This window comes from Ambystoma mexicanum, chromosome 2q, assembly GCF_040938575.1.
Source record: "Ambystoma mexicanum isolate Mex_15411 chromosome 2q, UKY_AmexF1_1, whole genome shotgun sequence".
NCBI classification, from domain to species: Eukaryota; Metazoa; Chordata; class Amphibia; order Caudata; family Ambystomatidae; genus Ambystoma; species Ambystoma mexicanum.
In genome coordinates this window covers 675,617,213-675,640,095 of record NC_090924.1, presented here as the reverse complement: position 1 = coordinate 675,640,095, position 22,883 = coordinate 675,617,213, and the positions used below count along the sequence as shown (strand labels likewise).

At 49.2% G+C, this 22,883-nt stretch overlaps 1 protein-coding gene across 4 annotated transcripts in view; it reads left to right on the top strand.

Moving 5' to 3' along the window:
* Window positions 1-22,883, top strand: part of USP7 (ubiquitin specific peptidase 7) — a 2,259,762-nt gene that overhangs the window by 254,655 nt on the left and 1,982,224 nt on the right. For all 4 annotated transcript variants that reach the window (XM_069647850.1, XM_069647849.1, XM_069647847.1 and 1 more), the window contains exon 4: window positions 14,337-14,475. In XM_069647850.1, coding sequence (XP_069503951.1) covers window positions 14,337-14,475 — 139 coding nt within the window. The remainder of the gene's footprint in view (window positions 1-14,336; window positions 14,476-22,883) is intronic.

The window sequence follows — 22,883 nt, the reverse complement described above, 5'->3', positions numbered from 1 at the left end:
GAGCTGAGGTTTGAGCAGTCTGCGGCAGTCCGCGGCTGCTCCCGGATGGAGCCTGCCATCGGAATCTCAATCGGGGCGCCGTCCCTCCCCCAAACACCGTCGGAAGCGCCGCCACCGTCGGAAGCGCCGCCACCGTCGGAAGCGCCGCCCCCTTTTGGAAGCGCCGCCACCGTCGGAATCAGCTTTGGAAGTGCAAAGGCTTAGAAGTAACTACAAGGCTCCAACCAAAAAAGTAAAGGTGACAAGGACTAGTATGAACACATTCTTTACCGCAACCACTTCTGCAAATAAAACGTCAAACGGTTTGACTTCGAAAATCTGTTTGACATCACTCGGCGTTTGTCTTTTCTGTCCCCGACAAATCTACCTGCAGAGTTCGCGGAGACTAGGATCTCCTCAAACCACCTTAACTTTCAAGATACCAACAAATTTGCATTTGCACCGCCATCGTCAACTAAGGACCGGATTATGCCTCCCAACTTGCCCGTCTCACCTGTGCCGCGGATCGTTGAAGGGGAGGAATGCCTCTCCCTCCGCGGGAGCTCCTGCGCCTTGTTCGCCGGGACGGCATACTGCAGCGCGATTTTCTCTTCCTCCCCCCCCATTCAGCGCCGTCCGTTCAGCCTCACCGCCGGACCCCCGGGTTGGTGAGAGGAGCAGAGGCCGTGACTGTCGGAGGACGGCCGGCACCTGCCCCTGTGCTGTCAAAGCCAGCAGATGCGCAAGGAGACATTTCACCGGCAAGTGGACTCCTGCCGGTCGGAGGACTGGTTCCGACCCCTGAACTAGCTGAGGGGCATGGTGGGCGGGTTTCGCCGGGGAAGGAGGATCTCCCCTCCCCTGTTGGGACCGAACCCAGCCCCTCCCATCAGCTACAAGCAGCAGAGGACAAAGCAAGCTCTCCGGATCGTCGTAATGGCGAGTCTGCCTCAAATGCAATAAACGCGACTCCAGTGACCACGTTGGTACTGGCACAAATCCACGCAGCAATGAGCCCTACCACGGACTCCCAACGACAGAACAATGACGGTCGGCAGACGTAAAAGAAAAAACGAATTCCAACCCACCAATAGGGAAGTCTCAAATCTTCTAGCTAGACCTCCCAGGAAACACTGAAACAAATTTTCCAAGTGTGCAATCCCCCACAGACCACTCCTGTTACTACAAACCATCCTTCTGCACCCTCTTCTAAGCAACAATATGCAGAAAAAGACCTATTTGACTCTACAGTAGTAGAGCTCTCTACATTACAGAATACCCAAACACAGAAAAACCAAAAGTCAAAAAGACCGACCCCTCTCGACAAAGCCCCAAAACCATCGCGCCAAAAATTGTTGAAGGAATCTAGGTCTTGCTTACAAAACTCTCAAACGTCAAAACACAAAAGGTGCAATAAAAAAAAAAACTCCTTCCGCTTCTATCAGTCGCTCTTAAAGACTTCTTCAAAAAACAAAGTAAAAGAAAGCTGGACCAAGAACTCTCGGACGCGGAAATTCTGGAGGCTATCCAAGACCTACCCCCAGTGCCCAAAGTAAGGAAAGTGACTGACTGAAAATGTAAAAAAGACAACCCGGCTACCAACTTATGGCAAATCTACATTGGAAAGAAGCGCTAATCCCAATAGCGCCTCACCTCCTAAGGACGACCAAAATCTGCCCACGGCAAACCCGCCTGATACCGTGAAAAATCGGTCTCCAGTTAAAATCACCGCAGCAGGGCTGTCCAAAAACAACCTCAAACCAAACAGACGCAAATACAAGCTGAGAACATCAATGAACCCGTTCCACCTACAGAACAAAAAATAAACTGGCGCGCACAACCACGGGCCACTGAGAGCCCACCAAAATAACTCACCTACTAAAACAAAGTCGGCCCTGTAGCCACTCTCTAGACAGTATAGCGTTCCTGGCCGCCCATCGAAGAGTCAACTGGAAACTCTCCAACCTTTACTCCAACCGAAAAACTTGAACAGATCAATCCAGACAGGCGAAAGCTTTGCATTTACAGTGCCATCATCGCCCTGTACAACAAGAGATCGATCACCACCTAAAAATAGGAGGTTAAGTGAAATATCTACACCAAGCACCAAGGAACCATTTTTAAAAAAAACGACCTAACTATTATGTCGGCTATAACAATAGCACTAGCACCTTTTGGGAAACTCTTCAAGAACATCAGTGACTCTTTAAAAGATCACATCACAATCACAGCAATGATGCACACCAAGTTGATCTTTGTCGAAGGCTTCATTACAGCCCTGGAGCAAAGGAACAGGACACAGACACTTGGGATCAGAAACTTGCTTTGCTCGATGAACAACTAAACTCATTAAAATCTACTACTCTAGCCAAACCAAGCATGGCTGATAAAGAAACCCAGACAACGCCATCACCTCCGCTTATAGAATTTGGCTCCGGTGTTGCTAAAAACAACTGATAAACATCCTTGTTTGCCAACTAAAGTACCTAAACCTATGCCACTAAGTGACATTTCCCTAAAATCAGCGGCTGCCACGAGAAATCACCCTGTGCTGAAACTTGCTTCAGGCGTCCAAGAAGACTCTTCCCACTCGGAAACAGTGTCATCGCTTGATCTAGTGCTGGCTTCAAGAAAAACTACTAAAACAAAAAGACGGATAAAAATCAAGATTTCTGATGTTTGTTAATCTGCTTAGAATCACATGCTGTGCATAGGTCCGACATCCAGTGGTCACTGCGGAGTATTGCATTTTGTTTTTCGTAGTCGAAAAGGGGACGTCGACAAGGCGTGTCTGTATCACTATCCCTATAGTGACGTGCGTTGTACCCACAATCCCTCACGCGTCGAGGTCCCTCAGATTGTTTTTTTCCACCCAGCTTCTGGTCGCCTTACGCAGAGCTCCTAGAGAGACATTGCTAATACTTACTACGGACCTCGGTCCATAATTATACTTATTGTATTGTTAAAGATCCCTCCCCTCGACGTTGGCTGTGAAGCTGTTTCTCCGCCGAGCAAGTTTTCGACGGAGGGGAAGAGGCGGGATCTCGCAGGGCTCAAACTTTCAAGTCCATGGCTATGGAAGAGGCTATCTTTGGAGGGAATGACTTGGTCTTCCTATAGGAAACGTGGCTGTCGAATACACTTGAATTGGATGGGTTCACATTACACCAGCAAGGCACACATGAGAATGCAGACACACCCTTGGGAGGCCTGACCGTTGTCACTCGGAAATCTGTATTTGCTGACTTGGAGTCCATCCCTGTTAAAACCAAGTGAATATTGGCAGCTAAATTGGGCCTACGTGCTTGGCCACATGGTCTCTCTGATAGCCATTAATATATATATTTCTGATGCTTGTGTAATCTGCTTAGACTCGCATGCTATGCATAGGCCGACATCTAGTGGAAGCTGCAAAGTATTAGTTGTTTTCGGAACTCGAAAATGGACGTCGAAATAGGGCGTGCCAGTAATGCTATCCCTAGTGACGTCCCCTGTACCCATGATCCCTCACGCGTGTAGTTCCTTCAGATTGTTTTTTTTCCGCCATCGTGAGCAGTCGCGTATAAGCGGAGGGAGTTTTTGGCTTACACCATTGAAATTACAAAGTATTTAAGATTAGTATTTCTTTCCTTTACTGACGCCGTGCCTTGACGCGGTATAGACTCAAGGGACAAGACTGACCGTCCAACGGAGAACTAGACGGCACCATCCGGCTACGGAAGGCCCATCGGGCTTCGGCCTTACAGTAGGGAGAGTGGTGGGTGGTCATACCATGTATTTTCCCACCTTTCCCCTGAGTAGCCCGGCTGCCTGTCCCCGTTATGGAGCATACTCCTTTTTAAATTCTGTCCATCTTTCAATAAGAAATACACGTGGGTCGACAAGCACAAGGTGTGTAACCTTTGCTTGCATCGAGACCACGACGAGCCTCATTGTCGGGCCTATAAGTTGCTCCGATCCAAAACCCTCAAGGATAGACGGCGAAAACGTTGGGCCGAGACCTCAATGGACGTAAAAGGGGCATCCAGCGTGGCCGTCCTCTCGGATGGTGAGGGTGACTGGGAACCTCGATATTACCCCAGTGCCAGTCCCTGACAGGCCGGTGGTCCTGTTAATTAAGCACACACCCCGCGGCGATGTGAGTGTAGTCACACGCCGAGAGTCAACGGCAAAGGGAAAATCTTCAGATTTACGGTCCCCTGAGCGGCCGCCTCATGACAAGCCCGCTAAGACAAGGGACGCTGGATCACGATGTCGAAAAACATTGCGCAAGTCATTCCCGTAGTAGAGACTCGACCTAATGTCCCCAAGAACCCTACTACAGTCCTTAGCTCTAAACGATCGTCTTACAAGAGCAAAGATCACAGGGACAAACACAGATCCCTAGGTTCGTCATTTTAATCCCCTAGGCTCCTGTCCTTATGAGGGGAACTGGAACAGCCAACTAACCCACAGTATTCCTTTACAAGACATCATAGATGAGCCTGATCCTGTCTTTTTGGAGGAAGAGGATTTATATAGTGAGATACCTGCCTCTACCCCTACACCTACCTCTGCCCATCCGGGGATTATCCCCAGTTCAGCTGCTTGGTCTGCCCAAGGTGTAGATAGTAATGCAGCGCATGACTTTCCTAGCACATTTTTTCGAAGAGCACCCCCAGGCTCTCCAAAGTCTGGCAAACTCTTCCGACTACCTAGGCGTCAAGCTCAAAGATAACACCTGTGCTCACTCGGTCAACCCTGTCTGCCCAGCCAAGTTTGTCTACTCTGCCGTCAGGGAAAAGGTCACACCCCCCCCCGTGGCACTGTATGACGAACCAGTCCACAAGACACCTTGCATAGCCTATGTCCTTTATGACCTGGACGCAGGAGAGTATGAATACGTAGACGAGGATAACCCTTATTATGAGGACAACAGCATTGACCATGTTGGTGCATGGGATTATCGGGATGACAAGGAGTCTGTAGTCTTTGCCATGGACTCTCCGGCCCCCCAAGACCCTACCTTACCCGATTAACCTGTGGACAACCAGCCCCTAATCGATGACTTCTCAGGGCAGCTGAAAACTTTGGAATTGAAACACAGATGGGCATTTCGCAGAAAATATCTTTGGGGGGGTGGGGGGTTAAAAGCCGACTTAGTTTATATCACAACTCAAATCGGTACAAAGGATTCAACCATCTCTAGAGATGCCTAATTAGACCAGGGCAGTAAACACCAGAATTGAAAAACTTTTTCAACCAGCGCCTTCTGACGCTTTGTATATAAGGGGCCACCTTAAACCAGACTCGCGTAGTTGCCACTACCCGTAAGAGAGCCGGTACCCCCTTGGCCTCCTCCGAAGCTCCTCCGGACAAGGAAAGTAAAAAAAAGTTATACTATGTGAAGTAAGATAGCATCTTCAGAGGCATGCCAAGCATGCATTGCTAATAATTCCACCTTACTAGCAAGCTAAGACTGCACAAAGAGGGATGAGGTTACAGCCCTTGCAGAATCAGTGTCAGAACCACTTGAGTCCAAGCTCTCCCTTGTGGCTGCCGAAGGCAGAGCTACAGCTGGCATCCTGCTAAAGAACAACTTTGACGCAGCAGATACCGCTGGAAGTGTTATTGCTGAGGCCACAATCCTAAAACGTCACGCCTGGCTTAGACAGTCAGGATTTAAACTAGAAACATAGGCTGCCTTGCTCAACATGCCTGTTGAGCCGAATGTATTGTTTGGGGAAAGCAGTTGAGGACGTTCTGAAATCCGCCAAGGAGGATTACAAAACACTTAGCTAACAAACTAACCAGAGGGGTGGCAATAATTTTCGCCGTTTTCGTGGCCAAGAATGTAGACGTTCCGGATATAGTCAGAGCCAGGGTTACTCGTCGAATAGCCAACAGGCGTCCCGGGGTTAACCCAAGGGTCAGCACAGAGGTTGCGGGAAAGGGAGAGGCTCCACCCACCAGAGGTGGAGGAACACCCTCCAAACAATGACGCCCTGCTACAGGTCCCCTCCCATGCCTTACCAGTCGGGGGACGAATATCGCATTTCACCCAAGCATGTGAGGGGATAACATCAGACAAGTGGGTGTTGTCGACGGGAACCGGTTACTACATAGAACTCCAAGGAAGACCTTCAAACCCCCCCCCCCCCTCTCCCCCTGCCCCCAACCCCTGTGCCAGAAAAGACCATCACAAGAACTAATCCTGGTAGAGAAGGTCAACGCTCTACTCGAAGACGCCATCGAAGTTGTGGTACTCACTAAGCTCATGGGACCCCCTTTTGAGCCTATGCACAAGTATAGTCTCAAACACCTGACTTATAAAACTGCCTTCTTGGTGGCTATCACTTCCATAAGAAGGGTCAGTGAAATTCAGGCTTTGTCAGTGCAGGGTCCTTTCTTTGTTGTATACAAAGACAAGCTGGTTTTACGTACTCACCCTAGGTTCTCACCTAAATTCATCTCCATATTTCATGTAAACCACTCAATTGAGCTACCGGCTTTCTTCCAAAACCTCAAAAGCTCAGCTGAGGTAAAACTCATCACACTTGATGTGAGGAGGGCGGTCCTCTACTACGCAGACAAGACCAGACCGCTAAGTAAAACGGATTGTTTGTCTCCATAGCGCCAGGCAGAGAAGGTGACCGCATTTCTAAGAATGCCATCTCTAGGTGGATAGTCTGATGTATCCATTTGTGCTATTCGTTAAAATGCTGCCTTTTACACCCAGGACTCACTCCACAAGAGGTACAGGAGTCACTCTGGCCTTCATTGCAAATGTGCCCTTAGGCAGTATTTGCAAAGCAGCTACATGGAGCTCTGTACATACCTTCACTTGGTACTACTGCATTGACACTCATTCCAAGAAAGATATACAAGTGGGACAAGCGATTCTAAGACATTTATTCTTTAATGAACCTTCTGACATCCCTTGCCTTCTTCCACTGCTTGCTAATCTATGCACAGCATGTGATCTAAGCAGATTTCATAAGCCTCAGAAGGGATACATTACTTGCTGTAATAGTATTTCTGATGCTTGTATCTGCTTGGATTCAAATGTGCCCGCCCTTCCTCCCCTCAGAGAAGGCACATGCACTTGTGAACTTGTCTATCGTGTCTGCTTGGATACGTCTGTACTCAACGCTACTACTCGCGCTACCTCATGTCAGAAAAATACAATCTGAGGGACCTACACGCGTGAGGGATCATGGGTACAGGGGACGTCTCACTAAGGAAATTACTTGCACGCCCTATTTGATGTCCCTTTTCGACTTTTGAAAACTGTAATACTCCGCAGCTTCCACTAGATGTTGGCCTATGCACAGCATGTTAATCTAAGCAGCTACAAACATCAGAAATAAGATTACGGTGAGTAATGTATCCTGTATATTGGTACCTCCGCCAGTTCTGACATTACAACTTTTTTAGAATCTTTGACCGGTTTGACCAGGGTAAATTCAGGTTACTCCTATTTGGACATTCTGACAGGGGAATCTCAATTCCCAATGAATAGCCATGCCAGTGTGGCGCAATAGATTGGGCTTTGAGGTCAACTACCCCAGGTAGACCATGGGTAACATTTTGTTCCTAATGTGATTAGGGAAAATGGAGCAATAGAAAGGTATGTCCCACCAGTGGTGACCTGAAGAAGGGGAGCTGGTAGCTCAATTATCGATTAAACCTTTCTCACCCCACCTGTCTTTTCGAGAGTTGTAAGAAATTTCAGGTTAAAGATGGGAGGGAGTAGTGATCTAATGTCTGGAGGCAACTGTGAAGGGGGGGCAGGGGCAGCCATTCCGGGGAATGCCTGCATAGTTGCCAATAAGTAGTTGCCAATTATGGTAGGAACAGATTGGTAAAATATGCTAGGATGGAATAAGCCTGAAATATTTTCGTTCAAAAATTGAACGATGAAAAGAGCAAGCACATCCTGATGACTGGTTGCAGTCCAGGGAATTTCCAAGATTACCTCTGCACAGTTGATCGCCCCAATCTGTCGTTGGATAGCTTCATGTATTTCTGAGGCTTACAATACTCATGGACTTCAGCCCTCAAAGGGCATTCATGCAAATCTGGTCCGTAGCAAAGCCCCTCTCTTGGCTTCCAAAAATACGTCCTTTGGGAGTCCATAGTCAAGACTGCTACATGGGCTTCCCCTTCAACTTTTTGTTGACTTTGTCTTCACCTGAGCGGCCAGGCAGTTATGAATTTGTTCCAATAAGGGGAATTTCTTTCGTCCTATCTTTCCTTTGGTCAATGCTTGGGAATCTCCCACAAGTATGGAGGAAAAGGGACGGGGCATAGGAGTATGACGGTTACTCACCGTAGTGACTACCTTACACCTAGTCCATAGTCCCCTTTCCTCCATAAACCCACCCGCCGTCCCCTCTAATAAGTATCCTCTATTGTTGCTAAATGGTTGTGGCGATAGAAAAGGACAGAAGGCTGCAAGGGGCAGAGTTCAGGAAGGCAGGACTGCAGTCACATGCGGTGCCCCACATAAAAATAAAAGGACATTTTGTGATGCTTTAAAAGTGGTCCCGCCCCGATGGATGGTCCTAAAAGTATGGAGGAAAGGGGACTATGGAGTAATCCCCAAGGCCTTGCTGTCACCGAACGGATGTTCGAGGTGCCTCTTTCAGAGGCTAAAGTTACCAACATTTCTGAGAGGCCTGACAATGCCTTACCGGTGACGGCGGTTTCTCACCGTTCCCGCTCTTGCGGCGACACCAGATCTGTTGAGGGGGCAATGAAGGAAAGTTCTTCTTTTACCGGCAGTGCCGAGGTCCTTCCTGGGGAGGCTAATTTGGCGGGTTGGTATGTCACTGAAACATTCCAGGCCTCATAGTACCGGCTCTGCCGAGGTTCCTTATGTTAAGGCTAAGATTAAGACCCCTGATACATCGACGGGGACCCCTGCCTCACGTGCTGCAGTTCCCCTCAGGCGATGACAAAATGGCGCCCATTCCTGCCATGACCACGGCGGCCATTTTGGGTGCTACCCTTACAACTACGCCATCAGGTTTGGGGCTTGGTTCCTTGGGTAAACATAGTCACTTGTGCACATCCTTGTCGGCCAGTTTGATTGGAACGCTCGGATGCCTCTTCCGCACAATGTTTTGTTGCCTGCAGGGTCGGCACCTTTGATTTATGTGGATATGTCGGTGGGTACCCGTCCCCGTTGGGTCCCTGGATTTGTCCCTCATGAGAGGCCTCCTCAGGTTCCAAAACAGTCCCCGGAGGAGGCCTTTTTCGGTAAATTTCAAACGCTCATGCGTACCGACCCCATGAGGGAGTATTTCAAAGGGCTTTTTAGGGAGATATGTCCGCCCGCGCCTCCGGCTCCACCCTTTCCTCCGGTGGTTCCGCCGGCGCCTCCCTTGCTTACGGTGCCTTCCCCGACTCTTCTGCCTTTGCGTCCATTGTCCCCTGTGGACAAGGCAACGCCTGACACGGCTCAGCAGGATCCTGACCCGTCGGATGACACGCAAGGCGATCAGGACAACGAGGACCTCCCCTGCTCTATCAGAGCTTTCCATGACCGGGTACTGGACATGAGCTGCTTAGATGTTCCAGCTGCCCGAGGCACCCTTTCCGCAGGTGGGCGTGCTTTCTGGGGCGTTCACCCTGTCTCCCTTGGAGCATACCAGCCTGTTCTTGCAGAAGGACGTTCTGGCCGAGGTCTGGGAAAAGCCCCACACTGCACTTTTCATCAATAAGAAAATTGACGCGATATACAGGCTGCATTCTTCGTAAGAGGTCGCCCTGTCTTGTCCGCCTCCCTCCTCCACAGTGGTGGCTGCGGCCACTTTGCAGTCCAGCTCTGCAGCGTCTTTTCCACGACGGCTACTCAGGTTCTGGGAAAGGAGGACCAGCTCCTCGACTCCCTCGGGAGGAAAATCTTGGCCAACTCGGCCTTGCAGCTCAGGCTGGCCTATGCCGAACTAGTTTTAGCGGGGTCTAATATGCGGATGTGGAAAGGTCTGACGGAGTTTGGAGTTCATCCCGGTGGAGAAGTTGGAGGATTTTAATGGGGGTTTATCTGAAGCCAGGGTCTTGGCCCAGGATCTCCTGAAGGCTGCGGCTCATCCCGTAGACACCTCGGCTCGGAGCCTTATGCTGGGGGTTGATACCTCACGGCAGGCGTGGCTGCATGCCACTAAGTTTCACAAAAGAAGTGTAGGACACGGTGTTGGACTTTCCGTTCGCTGGTAAGTAGCTCTTTCATTCTACAACAGATGTAGAGCTCACCAAGACGAAGGATAGCGCTCAGACAGTTTCAAGACCCAGAGACCGTTGTCCCAAAGCCGACCCTCCTCTGGCTTTAGGGGCTTCCTCGACTGGAAATCTCGCAGAGGGGGATACCCCTTCGGGGGAATAACCACCATAGGCAACAACGGACTCGGTTTTTCTCCTGCTCCTCAGCCGCCTCCTGCTCAGGTTCGGGTGGCAACCCATTGAAAAACCAACTAAATGAGGGTTCTCCGCGCTTGCACGAGACCCCAGTGGGAGGACGCATTGCGTCTCATTTGGAGGCGTGGCAGACCATCACTGAAGACAGATGGGCCTCGTCAGTCGCTCGGGTGGGCTTCCGCTTACCCCTACCCCATACCCCACCCTTCAACCCTCCTTTTCAGCTGTCGGGCTCACCCTCCCTCAAAGCTGAAGTTCAGAAACCTCTGGACCTCAGAGCTGTGTAACCCATTCCCTTCGGAACGAGGGGAGGGCTTCTACTCCCGGCTGTTTAGTGTCCAAACCCAACCAGGCTGGCCTGCGCACCATCCTAGACCTTTCCCAGGTCAATCTTTTCCTTCCCCAAGAGAAATTCAAGATGACGCCCAGCCATATACGGTCCTCTTTGCAGATGGGCAAGTGGCTCAGTGTGGTGGATCTTCAGGATGCATACATACATATTTTGATTTGGAATCTACACAGGCGGCATCTCAGTTTCTTTTTGGGAGAGGAGCGCTTCCAGTTTCAAGTGCTTCCTTTTGGCCTAAGCTCGTTGCTGCGTGTCTTCACGAAGATGTTGGTGATTGCGGCCTCTCTTCGTCTGCAGGGTATCCATTTGTATGCGTATTTGGACGACTGGCTCTTATACAGCCCTTGTCTGTTAAAAGCAGCGGGCAATTTTCAGTCTCTCCTTCAGCTCCTGTTCCATCTTGGGCTGTCGGTGAACTGGCAGAAATCTTCCATGATGGCCTCGCAGGACTTTATTTTCCTGTGTTTTCACAGGAACACGATCGACTGCAGAGTGTACCTGACTGGGGACAGGATGGCGGATCTGTTGGCCACGTGTCAGATGTTTGCGCAGTCGGAGAGCATGTCGGCCTGGTGGTTCCAGAGGCTTCTGGGCCTCATGGCCTCATGCGTGTTGGCTCTCCTATTGCTCGTCTCAAGATGAGGCGGACCCAGATGGCTCTTCGGAGTTCTTGGCGTCGGGCTGTGGACCCAGATTCAAAGCTGATGATTCCAGCTTCCAAGAGTGGACCTGGAATGGTGGTCCTCTCTCAGCAACCTGTCAGTGGGTGCAGGGTTTCAGGACCCAGACCACCTTGCTGGCAATGTGGTGTCGATGTATTACATCAACAAGCTAGGGGGAACGAAGTCTCAACACCCCCCTCCGATCCCCCCTGCCCCCCCCCCCCCCCCCGCCCCTCCTCGTGGACCTGTCATCCAGATTTGGGAGTGGGCCGTGCTTCATGGTGTTTGGCTGCTTGCAGTGCACATCCCGGGCCAGCTGAATATCACAGCGGATGCCCTCAGCCATCGGACAGTGGTCAGCTACGAGTGGGAGTCATGGATTTTTTGGCATTGGGGCACGCCGGAGGTGGACCTCTTCGCTACGGCGGTAAACAAGAAGCTTCCTCAGTATGCCTCCAGAGGGGTGCTGGGAGCCTCCTCTGGGGGATGCTCTCGAGATTTCATGGCACAACATGGGAGCTTACGCCTTCCCGCCTCTAGTCCATCAAGCAATTTGGAAGCTGAAGAACTTGAACTGTTCCCTTCTACTCATAGCCCTGTGGTGGCCGGCCAGGTTTTGGTTCTCAGAACTTCAACACCTGTTGGGTGTATCCGCCGATCAGGTTACCAGTGACCCCCGATCTTCATCAGGGGAACAGCAGATGTGGCACCCCTCCCCATAATCGCTCAGCTTGGCAGCATGGCGCCTGAGTTCAAGTCTTTAGAACATCTTAACTTGTCTTTGGATAACATGCGTATTATCCAGGCAGCCAGGAAAACCTCGACTAGATCCCAATATAGAAGTAAATGGCTCAGGTTCTGTCATTGGTGTTTGGGAAAGCAGTTGGACCCAAGGGAGGCTACAATTGACACAGTTCTGTCCTTCATATCCTTCCTAGCAGAGTCGGGTGTTCACGTTCTGTCATGCAGAACTTGCCTTTCAGCGGTCTCCGCTTATCTTTCTACGGACCAATGTTCTTACTGGCTGTGTAATCCAGTGGTTAAGAGGCATTTTGCAGGCTTGACACACCTCTACCCTCCAGTTCGTAGTCCGCACCCGCCGTGGGATCTAAATGTAGTCCTGACGGCCTTGTGCCATAAGCCTTTTGAACCCATGGCCACGGTGGACCTCAAGTACCTATCCTGGAAAGTGTCCTTTCTGGTCGCCGTTACATCAGCAAGGCGGTTGAGTGAGCTCCAGGCCTTGTCAGTGGAGCATCCCTTCTTGGTCTTTCACAAAGATAAGATTGTACTACGGGCGAATTCTGCTTTCCTGCCGAAGGTGGTAACTGAATTCCATCTGAATCAGTCGATCTCCCTGCCGGTCTCATTGCCGTCTAAGGCGACTACTTCTCGGTGGATCGCCGCCTGCGTTACCGAGTCTTTCACCGTCCAAGGGCTGAAACCTCCTAAGCGTATTCATGCACACCTGGTGCGGGGCAAGGCAGTTGCGGTAGATTTTCCGAAATGTCCCCTGGAGTCCATCGCTAGGGCAGCTACTTGGGCCTCCCCATCTGCTTTTTGTAAGCATTGTCTTGACATGAGCTCAAGAGCTGATGCTCAATTTGGTCAGGCAGTGCTGAAGAACCTTTTTCCATCCATCCATCCATACTTCCTGTTAGGAGTGCTTGGAAATCTCCCACAAGTATGGAGGGACGGGACGTAGGAGTATAACCAGGTTACTCACCGTAGTGACCACTTAACTCCTAGTCCCCTTTCCTCCATACGCTCGGCCGCAGTCCCCTCTAATAAGGTTCCTCTGTTATTGCTAATAGGTCTCTGACCTGGCGATAGAAAAGGACTGATGGGCGATGCATGGGGCGCAGCCAAGGTGGGTGGGGATATGGCTGCGTGCCGGGCCCCGCGCAAGAAAGAGGAAGGACACATTTTTGAGAATTTCTTGGATGCTTTTTACAAAGTGCTCCGGTCCCGAGATGTCCCATAAGTATGGAGGAAAGGGGACTATGGACTAGGAGTAAGGTGGTCACTACAGTGAGTAACCTGGTTATTCCGCCATATGTGCCTCCTCCTTCCCCCATTACTAAGATAGGTAGTTAAGCAGGTTAATCCGGCTGACGCATCAAAGGGGACTGAGGTGTGGTGCTGGAGGGCTGAGTTAAGGCAGCGCATGCCCCCACGTGCATACATTTAAAGGGGTATAGACGTTTATTTGGGGAAATGGTTGTTTCTCCCTAGCGAGCGACACCAATGCAGTATGGCGGAAAGGGGACTATGAGTAAGTTTGTTGCTACCATGAGTTACTTATTTATTTGTCCAGGTACTTGAGGCATTCCCCAGTTGGAAGATCCGACTAACTTATCCAAACAGGGGAAGTATTCTATCGGAACAAAGACTGGCAATGACAAAAGTTTTGGCAACCCTGCGAGGTCCCTAGCCTCCATTCCCTCAGACATACTTTGATTGGATGACTTGAGGGTGACAGTTCTAGACCATTTTGTTGAAGGGGAAGAACAGTTGTCATCTGAAATGTTTTGGTAGAGCCTAATAATAGCTGGCCACAAGATTCTGTGAACTACCCATGTTGTCCCATTTATTTTCTTTCAAGCCTTTTGCCTCTTAAAGACCTAAAGCTTAGATGGTATATCCTTTTTGCCTCCTCCTTGCTCTTTTCCTTCCGTCTTGCTCTTAAATTTGTAAAATGTTGATGAATTTTGCCTTTATTGGTTTTTGTATATGTGAAAAGCCGATGATTGCTTAAGAGGCAATTAAATGTAGAAAGTGTGCCTTGGATAGTTAAAATCTGCACTTGAATTTGGAACAAAAATTCTGTACTTTGTATGTAAGGATGATGTGGTAATGAACGTAAGCCTTTGTTGGGGTACTTCCTGTATGTGGACTGTTTTTATTCTATTTAATTTTTACACTTTATTTTATTACAATTGCAGGTCATGGTCTTGTCATGCCCAAGCAGTGCTGAAAATAATAAATTATAAAGATGATGAAAAATCCTTCAGCCGCCGAATAAGTCATCTATTTTTCCATAAGGAAAATGATTGGGGTTTCTCTAATTTTATGCAGTGGAGTGTAAGTAAACTTATTTTCTATTTTAGGGAGTACTGATTCGTCAACTTAATCCTGATGTTCTCCCCAAACCTCAATTGGAATAAAAAGTGCTTCACTGTTTTATGTTTTTGATTCTTTGCTTTGTCCTGGTAATTTCCCATAGACTGTCTACCCACATAGCCGTGTGACCAGTTAATAGCGGAAAGTGCTACATTGCCTAGATTTTGGGTTCAAATGCATGGCTAATTTAGGGTCATGGAATGTACAGTGTAGGTAGCATGCACTACATGCACAACTAATTTGGTTTTTGCCTCAGCACCTGGTGTCATGCCGGTTGCATTTGGCATCTTGCCTACCGAAAACAGGGCAGATTACTACCTCGATTATTAAAGACCCAATAAATGAGTCATTTGGGGTATGACAATCCTAGAGCATGATGAAAAGCTGGTAATGAATTGGAACACCAGCCTTTTCACGACAGTACTTGTTTAATGGCAGTAGCTGACAAAATGACGATTGCACCTGGACATTGGATTGTAACACCTCTATATAATGGACGTTGTAATTGTAGAAAATAATTGGTTGTAACTTAGTGCTTTTCAGTTAAATTGTATGCATTTCTAGATTGTCTATTTCAAAGTGCCAAGCGGTTAACCTATTTTCTGATGTTTGTTAATATGCTTAGAATCACATGCTGTGCATAGGTCCGACATCCAGTGGTCACTGCGGAGTATTGCATTTTGTTTTTCGTAGTCGAAAAGGGGACGTCGACAAGGTGTGTCTGTAACACTATCCCTATAGTGACGTGCGTCGTACCCACAATCCCTCACGCGTCGAGGTCCCTCAGATTGTTTTTTTCCGCCCAGCTTCTGGTCGCCTTACGCGGAGCTCCTAGAGAGACATTGCAAAATACTTACTACGGACCTCGGTCCTTAATTATATTCTTAAAGACCCCTCCACTCGACGTTAGCTGTGAAGCTGTTTCTCCGCGGAACAAATTTTCGACGGAGGGGATCCTTCGGCGCTGCCGAACACGTGGCCTGGCCTCGACGGCCAACATACAGTAGGGAGAGTGGGGGTTCGAACTTTTATCTTCTTTGAGAATGTCTTTCTTTCTCCCCTATCTTTCCCTTGGGGTTGTTATCACCAGTTTATTATTGCCTCAGCTATGGAGAGGACACCTTTTAAGTTTTGCCCACGCTGTAGGGGCAAATACACTTGGAAGGATAAACACAAGCTCTGTAATCGTTGTTTGCCCCTCGATCATAAGGACAGCTGCGCGTCCTGTAAGCTCTTGAAACCAAGAACTCTTAAAGAACAGAAAGTTAAGAGGTGGGCGGACTACGCTATGTCGAAGTCAGTTTCCTCACCCGCCGCCGCTGTTACAGAAAGTGACGAGGAGGGTGATAACTCGACGTCCGTTACGGAAGTCATTAACCCCCAGAAGGAGCGCTCGCGCTCCTCGACGTCCATCCCTGGCCCCGACGGGCTCGGCGCACGCCCTGCTTATGGGGATGAACACCCCGGCGACAAGGACGCACATAGACCCCCTAGGCCTAAGCACACAACCCACGGCTCTTCTTCGTCGAAGACGAAGGATCCATCAGCGCCGAAGGGGACGCAGGGCACTCCGGCGTCTACCTCAGACCGTAAGGGTCTCAAGCCCCACCTGCAAACGCAGCCGCGACCAGCGATTGGGCTTTCATCAAACACGGGCGCTACCTCAAAAACATCCGACGTAACGCTCCATAGAGCGGCTGTCGAGAAACAACGCGTAACGCAGGCAACGTCGATACCAGAGCCCTCTACCGACAAACTCGTTGTCGAGAGCCTGGCGAGAATTGTTTCCGAAGACAAACGTAAGCGGACGACGAAACAGACGTCGAATACCGCACCACAGGCTATAAAAACGCCGAAAAAGCACAATAGTAGCCAAGAACTGCCCCTTCATCTAAGGGCACTTTTGAACTACCGGAGGGCTTTTCTGAGGGCGAGGGAAACCTTTCGTCGATGTTGTGGGAGCATTCTAAGCGTTTGGAAGGCGAAAACACTGATTTCCCCCCTCTAGACTATTCAGGGGTCCCCCATGAGACCCTTGAAAGACTCCATTCTTGTATGGAAAAAATGGAAAGGTTTTTGGGAAACCAAAACCCACCCACACAAAAAAGACCAGGAGAATGGTCCCAGGATGACCCTAGGGTCAAGATCCCTAGACTGTTTCCCCTTTCTACAGACGTATATAACCTCACTGAAGAGGAGCAATACCTCCAAGAAGATGAGGAGGGGTTGGGTGGAGAGGAAGAACATGAGGAGGGGTTTGAAGAAGATACAGCCACCTCGCAGCCCTGGCAATCCCCATCAGTGCAGCCTTGGCAATCCCCATCTGTGCACTCAGACCCTGATGCCTTTCACCCTTCTCCTCCCAAGGATTCAATTATTGGAAACACCTCTCCCATAGATGACCAACCTTCCCTTAATGCACTATTGCGCAAGGCAGCAGCGCATTTTGAAATAGACACAGGGGAAACTCTTCCTCACATAGACTTTGTAGAAAAAGTTATTAAAGAAAAAGCCGCTGTTAGTCAGTCTATTCAGCTCCTGGCTTCCATAAAGAGAAGAATAACTCCTTCCCTTTCCAATCCTGCATTAGTCAGAGGGGTCAACCCTCGGATAGAAAAGCTCTTCAGCCCTTCGTCCTCTGACCCCTTGTACATCAGAGGACATTCTATTCCGGACTCCCTGGTAGTTACTAATACAAGAAAAAGAGCGGGGGTACCACTATCCACTAGTGAGGCACCACTTGACAAAGAGGGCAAGAAGCTCTATGCACTTGAAGAGAATCACGACCTCCGCAGCCTTCTCAACTAGGATTGCGAATAACAATTCCCTACTAGCTAGCTACGCAGATGCACAGTGGAGCAAGCTGCGCAGCGAAGCCGAGGACGCACCAGAACCCCTGCGTTCACGCCTGTTAGATATCATCTCCGAGGAAACTCTTGTAAACCAGGGCATCGTAAAGAACTCCTTAGATGCCGCAGAGATGGCTGGCCGTTCCCTGGTTCAGGGAATACTTCTCAAACGCCATGTCTGGCTGCGCAATTCGGGATTTAAGCCGGAAACCCAGGCTTCCCTGATAAATAAGCCCATAGAACAAACACCTGTTTGGGAAAGCAGTTGATGAGGCCCTAGAACATGCGAAGAAGGAATTTGATACCATCAAGACTCTTGACCAAATTTCTAGGCCCCCTAACAGACACGGCTATGGCAATAGACGCTCCTTTCGTGGCCAACGCCAGCAAAACCAACAGCAATTTTACTCTACCAACTGGCCCTCTAACCAGGGTAACAACCAATTCAGTCAAAGAGGCCAACGCCGTGGCAAAGGAAGAGGTCGCGGCTCCAGCCCCAAAGGTTCCACGACCAATACCAACAAATGACCCGAAGATTCGGGTCCCCTCCCATGCATCACCGTTCGGGGGCTGGCTAACATCGTTCCTATCAGCATGGGAGGAAATATCGTCAGACCGCTGGGTTTTATCCACCATAGCCCATGGATACTGCATCGAATTCAACGGTTCCCCGAAATACAGACCCCCACGGAACCGACGCATGACACCGGAACACCTCACCATTCTTCTTCAAGAAGTAGAAGAGCTACTGAAAAAAGAAGCTATAGAGGTGTCCCCCTATCTCATGTAACAGAAAGTATTTATTCATTGTACTTCCTTGTACCCAAAAAGGACTTAACCATGCGCCCTGTATTAGATCTGCGCCCAGCGAACAGGTTTGTCAAACCCCAAAAGTTTCGTATGGTGGCCTTGCAGGAAGTAATCCCACTGTTATCACAAGGGGATTACATGACAACACTAGACATGAAAGATGCATACTTTCATATTTTAATGTTGCCAGCGCACAGAAAATACCTCAGGTTCAAGATCGAGAACAAGCACTTCCAGTTCAGAGTACTACCCTTCGGGATAGCATCTGCACCAAGGGTATTCACGAAAGTACTGGCAGTGGCAGCGGCCCACCTACGCAGGTTATCCATCCCGGTATACCCTTACCTCGACGACTGGCTCATAACAGGGGATTCTTACGAAACATGCTTCTCCAATACCCAAAAGACCGTAGACCTTTTGTCCCAACTGGGCTTCGCCATCAACAAAAAGTCCAGCTTAGACCCCAGCCAAATCAAACAATTCCTAGGGGCTCTAATTCAAACAAAGGACGGCCTCGTCTTCCCCTCCAACGAGAGGGTCCAAAACATGCTGTTTCAGATCCTCCATTATGTGGCAGGTCGAGAGGTGACTGTACGCAAGGCAATGCGCTTGCTAGGGATGATGGCGTCATGTATTTATTTGGTACCTCACGCGCGCCTGCGCCCAATGCAAGAGTGGCTCTACAGCCAGTGGTGTCAGGCCAGCGGACAATGGGACCATCTAGTGGTGGTCCCGCAGGCCTTGGTTCTCTCGCTACGGTGGTGGACAAAAGAAAACCTGTTATTAGGGAAGACTTTTGCCACACCCGCAGTGGAAGCCACTCTAACCACAGACGCATCCCTCACAGGATGGGGGGCTCGCCTATCCCATCAGACTGCTCACGGAGCGTGGACTCCGAGCTTAGCATCCAAGCATATAAACCTGCTGGAACTACTAGCGGTGTTCAAAGCACTGAAAGCCTTTCAGGAACAACTACAAGGAAAGACAGTGATGGTCCTCACAGACAGCACCACAGCCATGTACTACCTCAACAAGCAAGGGGGCACTCACTCTCCAGGACTGTCCAAACTGTTCCAGAATATATGGAAGTGGGCTCTCAAACACAACATGTTCCTACTATCACATGTACCAGGGGAACTCAATCTGCTAGCAGACAAACTCAGCAGAGACTTCCCCCTGCCCGAAGAGTACGAATGGCAATTGCACGAAGACATTGTCTTAGACGTCTTCACGCAATGGGGATTCCCGAAAATAGACCTGTTCGCAACTATGGAGAACTCACAATGCCAAAGTTACGCCTCCAGGTACCCCCAGAACCAGTCCAAGGGGAACGGTCTGTCGATTCAATGGTCAGGGAAATTTGTTTACGCCTTTCCCCCGACTCCCCTTCTCAACAAAGTGGTGCACAAGATGCACCAGGAGCAGGTTACCATGATACTAGTGGCCCCAATGTGGGCCCGGCAACCATGGTTCGCTCACTTGATGGAGATGTCCCTATCTCCCCCAGTGAAACTTCCCTGCCCGTACAATATGCTGTCACAGGACAAGGGCAGGACTCTGCATCCATGCCCTCAGACCATGAACTTAGCAGCCTGGCTCCTGAGATCATAGAATTTGGACATTTACAACTCCCGCAGAGATGTATGGACATCCTCAGGGAAGCCAGAAAACCTAATACTCGCCACTGCTATTCTAGCAAGTGGAAAAGATTTGTCATCTGGTGTATAGGTAAGAGCATCAACCCGGTTGACTGCTCTCCCACTAACATTGTTCTGTACTTGACCCATTTACTGGATTCAGGTCTAGTCTTCAATTCCATTAAAGTCCACCTAGCGGCACTTTCTGCATATACCACTTCCCAACTTAGTGTCGTGGTGGAAGATACCAGTTATCAAGGCCTTCATGGAGGGGGTAAAAAGAATACACCCTCCGATAGCTAACCCAGCTCCCGGATGGGACTTAAATGTGGTACTTTCTAGACTCATGGGCCCTCCTTTCGAACCCATGCACAAGGCAACTCTTAAAGACCTCACTCTTAAGACTGCTTTCCTAATAGCTATCACCTCCATTGGGAGAGTAAGTGAATTACAGGCTCTTTCTGTACTAGACCCCTTCGTAACAGTTCACAAGGAGAAGGTGGTTCTACGCACACACCCAAGGTTTGCACCAAAATTCATCTCGAAATTTCATGTAAACCAGTCAATAGAACTACCAACGTTCTTTCAAAACCCTTCCAGCTTGGGAGAAAAAAGTCTGCATACACTAGATGTACGCAGAGCCGTCATGTTCTACATGGAAAGAACCAGACCACTGAGAAAGACTAATCAGTTCTTTGTCTCGGTGGCAGCAGGAAGAGAAGGAGATGCTGTTTCAAAGTCCACTATATCTAGATGGATTGTTCAATGCATCACTCTGTTACACTCTTGCTAAGAGAGAACTACCCTTCAAGCCAAGAGCACATTCCACTCGAGGCACTGGGGCTTCCATAGCGTTCATTGCAAATGTTCCCCTTGAGTCCATCTGCAAAGCGGCTACCTGGAGTTCTGTGCACACCTTTACAAAACACTACTGTCTAGATGCACACTCTAGATCTGACTCCCAGGTGGGACAGGCAGTATTAAGACATCTTTTCTCTACTGTTCCTTCTCTTAACCCACCGCCAACTCCGGGTACTGCTCGCTAGTCTATGCACAGCATGTGATTCTAAGCAGATTAACAAACATCAGAAGAGAATGCATTACTTACCGTAAAAGCATTTCTGATGGTTGTATCTGCTTAGATTCACATGCGCCCACCCTTCCTCCCCGCTCGGATGGAAGGAACATAGACATCCCTTTCTATATTTCTCTCTTTTCTGTACTCACGTCTAGAAGTCTCCCTCAGGGCAGAAAAATACAAACGGAGGGACCTCGACGCGTGAGGAATTGTGGGTACGACGCACGTCACTATAGGGATAGTGTTAGACACGCCTTGTCGACGTCCCCTGTTCGACTACGAAAAACAAAATGCAATACTCCGCAGTGACCACTGGATGTCCGACCTATGCACAGCATGTGAATCTAAGCAGATACAACCATCAGAAATGCTTTTACGGTAAGTAATGCATTCTCATATTTGCTCATATTTTGTCATCGCATTTAAAAGTGTGCTAGTTTTGAAAAAAAAGTTCAACCTTAGTTTTTCCCGAATTTTAGTGCTGAACTTAAAATGTAAATTTGCCCCCATGACCTGCATAGTAGTTGGGAGGTACAGTCTATAAGGTTAAGTATCCATCATAAACCTGAAATGTTCTAGCCTAGCTTTTGGAAAGCATACGTGAAGCATCTGCACATAGCAGCATTTGCCACTGATGGTTTGGAAGCTTATAAATAGAGCTAATTTTCCCAGTGGCTCTTGATGAAGGCTTCATAGGAGGGCTTTTACTGTTAAATACAATAGTCCTACATCCTGTATTTTGGTCCCAACGTGGATGAGACAGGAGTATTTTAAACGATGAATATATACATTTGAATGGCTGTCCTTTTGAGAAGCTTTTATTTTTTTTGGACATTTGTTATGGTGCCCATACAGCAGAAAGTGTTTCCACGCGCCACAAGCCAAAAGGAGAGGGGGAACAAGTGGAGGACAAAACAAACTGTCCTACTAGGCTGTGTGACATTTGGATCGTGCAAGTGCAGTGATTAAAGTGCATGGAGGGAGGAGCGGACGCCCCAGGGTCGAGGCAGTTTAAGTGCTAGGGGAGCCCATGGAGGCCAAATGCGCAGTTAGGAAGAGTTTGGGTAAAGGTGGACCAGACGAAGTATGCTAGTCGGGAAAGAGTTGCCTGAAGGCAAGTGCTGGAAGGGGTGTACTGTGGAAGACTGGTAGGTAGGTCAATGGCCTGGCCCCTGTAGGACTCAGAAGGCACCAAGAAGCCAGTCATTGCAGGGGGAGTGTGGGGGGGGCATTAGCAGGAGGGAGGAGAAGAGGAAAGTCTTGAGTTTCTGGAACAGAGATCTGGTTAAAGTCCGACGGGGAGGCCATTCCAGAGGGAGGCTCCTGCTGAGTAGAGAAATCTACCACACAACCGCTACATAGTTTGACCTGCCGAGAGTTAGAGCTGGATGACCGAAGGACTCTAGAAGGGAGGTATTTTGGGAGGGAAAGATTGATGTAGCGTTGTCCTGGGCCTCAGGAAGCCTTGTGGGTGATCCAGTGTGTCTTGAATTTGATCCTTGCAACAACGGGCAGCCAATGGATGGATTTTAGGGCTGGAGAGATGTGGCCCATGGGTAAGTCTTGCAGTCCTAATCTGGATTAGTTGGAGAGGGCGGCAGGAGGAAAGGGGCATTTTGAGGAAGGTGCTGTTGCCGTAGTTTAGCCTGGAGAGAACCAGAGCGCTGCAGACATTGAATTTCTGGGGAAGGTGAGGAAAGGGGAATGCCTCAGAGAAGGTAGAGCTGAAAGTGGGCCTTCTTGGCCAGGTCTTTGATGGGAGGTGAGAAGGAGAGAGAGGGGAGTTGAAGATGACTCCTAGGATTTTTTTGCTTCATGAGGGTGAAGGGGCCCAAGGAGGGCAGCTAGTGATAAGGTGGGGAAGGACGAGGCAGGAGTTCCAATGAGGATCACTATATTACTGGCATTAAGACTGCGATCTTTAGCACCACACCGTACCTGAATAGCAGTCAGGTATTCTGGAATGAGAGGGGTAGGAGAGCAGGGCAGCTTAAC